The sequence below is a fragment of the Penaeus vannamei genome, chromosome 9, assembly GCF_042767895.1.
Source record: "Penaeus vannamei isolate JL-2024 chromosome 9, ASM4276789v1, whole genome shotgun sequence".
NCBI classification, from domain to species: Eukaryota; Metazoa; Arthropoda; class Malacostraca; order Decapoda; family Penaeidae; genus Penaeus; species Penaeus vannamei.
In genome coordinates this window covers 37,196,750-37,199,249 of record NC_091557.1, presented here as the reverse complement: position 1 = coordinate 37,199,249, position 2,500 = coordinate 37,196,750, and the positions used below count along the sequence as shown (strand labels likewise).

Here is a 2,500-nt window from a genome sequence, read left to right as displayed (position 1 = left end):
CAGTTTGTTTTTGTATTACCACACATGCCATTTTGTCTTGACACAGAGCATGATCTGCCTTCTTTGAGATGGTATGTAATGACAATTACCATTATAATATTAATGAATAAACAAATAAATAAATAAATAATATAATATATAATATATATATATATATATATATATATATATATATATATATATATATATATATATATATATATATATATATATATATATATATATATATATAATCTGTTGCTATTAACCCTTTTGTGCATCATGCATTTAAGTGTTTCAGAGATCATGGGTGGAAGTATTTGTCGCTTTTCATTTTTGTTCTGGGCATGGTCAGGCATGGGGGAAAAATATAGTGAATTTAAAAACCCTTGAGCTTTCAAAAATGGGTTGATGAACACAGAAAATAAGAGAGAAAGTAAAAGAAAAAAGAAAGATATATTCTTGCATACATATACTGTATATACTTTTCTTCTTTTTCTCTCTCTTTCCAGTTTGGGATTTTGGATTTATCAGCAGCCATGGCCATTAGCTCTATGCACAAGGTGAATGTGCTCAGTGTCTTCAACCAATTTTTTGTGTTGGAAAAACTAAAAGTGATAGTTTGTTTGCTTCCTGTTATAATTTCCAATAAACAAGAGAAAATACTTATTTATTGCGGTCATGAAAATTTGCATGATGGGCATCTTGTCCTTTCCACTGTATTGCAAAAAAATGCAAGAAATGCACAAGAGCATTAATAGATATAATTATAAACTTTAGTATAACAATCACTGTACAGTTCACAATATATAAGAAAATATAATAAAGTATCTAGGAGCAATTCTGCAGGATATTTTCTGTATAATTATGGGTATAATGTATTTTAATTCTTCTGTCTATGGGACTACCAATAAATTGTCTAACATTATATTTCATCAACTATCATAAAAATAAAATGTGCAATTGAAGAATCGAAACACACAAATCTGCAATGTTCATCTTCATTGAATATTATGTACACATTCATAAAGTTAAATTCTTGATCATGACAAAATAAACTTTGGCTATTTCATCTTAAATGACAATTGCAATATACATTTTAGACTGAATGGAAGTTATAGATGACTTAAAGAGATAACCTCAAATATTAGGCCTTTTTTCCCACAAATACATTCTGAATTTGACCCTGAAGCAAATAAAATAAAATTTCATAATTCAGGTTTATCTTTAACCATAGAGCCATCAGTGTCCATGTCCAAGTATATAATGAATGTAATGGTGTTCTAAGAGGTAACTGGTATTTTCATTGGTAGAACACCTTTATATTTATTATATACTTGCCATTTCATAGGTATGGAGAAAGAACATTTTTGCAAGAATATTCTCTCTCCATATCAATGAAATGACATATTACTGTGCTGTTAATATTCAGCAAGGGAGATAATAGAAAGAAAATGTGATAAACTTACATATTTACTTTTACTTTTTCACTGCACACATCACATTGCATAATGATACTGCTCATTTATTGTTTGTAAGAAATGTAACTGCTTGAAATATGTCAGTGGAGGCCACAGTGTGCAAATAATCTTTGGTTATGAAAAGAAAAGAAATTGTAATAAAATATGATGCAACGCAACTCTTCTTTTGTTTAGAAAAAAAAGAAAGTAAGAAAGAAAAGAAAAAGAGTGACAGGAAAAACAAGCAAATTCCAATTGACTTGATGGGAGTAACAACACAGCAGCATAAGTTTCTACATTTTAAAAATACATTTGGGCTGATGTGAATTTTGTTATAAGTTTCGTCAACACCTGATCACCTCCCTCTCCTATTCTCTGGTCAGGTGTTTTGCATGATGAAGTAAGGCAATTTATATATTTCTTTGTTTTTTGTTTCTAAAAATTAAAACAGAGCAACAATCTCAGCCCAAAATCTTCCCTTTGTCGCTTTGCCCTAATATGTACGAAGCTGCAAATGTAAATGGCAAAAGTTCAAAATGTTGAATACTCTAACACCCGAAAATGCAGCTGCAAAAAATTACAATGAAAAGAAATTTATAATTTTATCAAGATTTCTATTTTCTGTTTATGAGTGTAAGTGAGCAAATAAGAGTATATGTTGAGAGAGACAGAGAGAAGAAAGGAGATTATCTGAAAAGAAATAATTGAATAATAATAAAAAAAAAACTTGGGGCAGTCCCCTCAAGTCATCAGACCATATAAAAATTAATTAAAGATGGATAGGAGGAGTTTAAATTTGGTGATCATAAAAGAATCTGCTTTCCTAACTGTCAAAAGACCCATATAGGCCACGACGAGCAAAATGGATTATTGTTACACATTTCCTACTCTTCTACACTATCACATATTCATCTAGGAAAATGATCTGAAAAGATATACAGCATGAATGACAAATCATAATGTCATTATTATGAACAAGAGAAAGCTTACGGTATAAGCAGCATCAAAATTCTGATACCCTTATCTGCCACGGCTAAATAATCTATCTGTAAGGCTATTTC

At 29.8% G+C, this 2,500-nt stretch overlaps 2 protein-coding genes across 2 annotated transcripts in view; one reads left to right on the top strand and one right to left on the bottom strand.

The window, feature by feature from the left end:
• The window catches only part of LOC113820528 (ankyrin repeat and BTB/POZ domain-containing protein 1), a gene marked incomplete in the record, with an annotated part of 16,102 nt that overhangs the window by 922 nt on the left and 12,680 nt on the right, over positions 1 to 2,500 (bottom strand). The window contains 1 exon segment of the mRNA XM_070125703.1: positions 1 to 2,500. This exon segment is cut by the window's left edge and continues 922 nt beyond it.
• Positions 519 to 2,500, top strand: part of LOC113804195 (ras-related protein Rab-7L1) — a 49,878-nt gene continuing 47,896 nt past the window's right edge. Inside the window, exon 1 of the mRNA XM_070125026.1 lies at positions 519 to 599. Coding sequence (XP_069981127.1) covers positions 519 to 599 — 81 coding nt within the window. The remainder of the gene's footprint in view (positions 600 to 2,500) is intronic.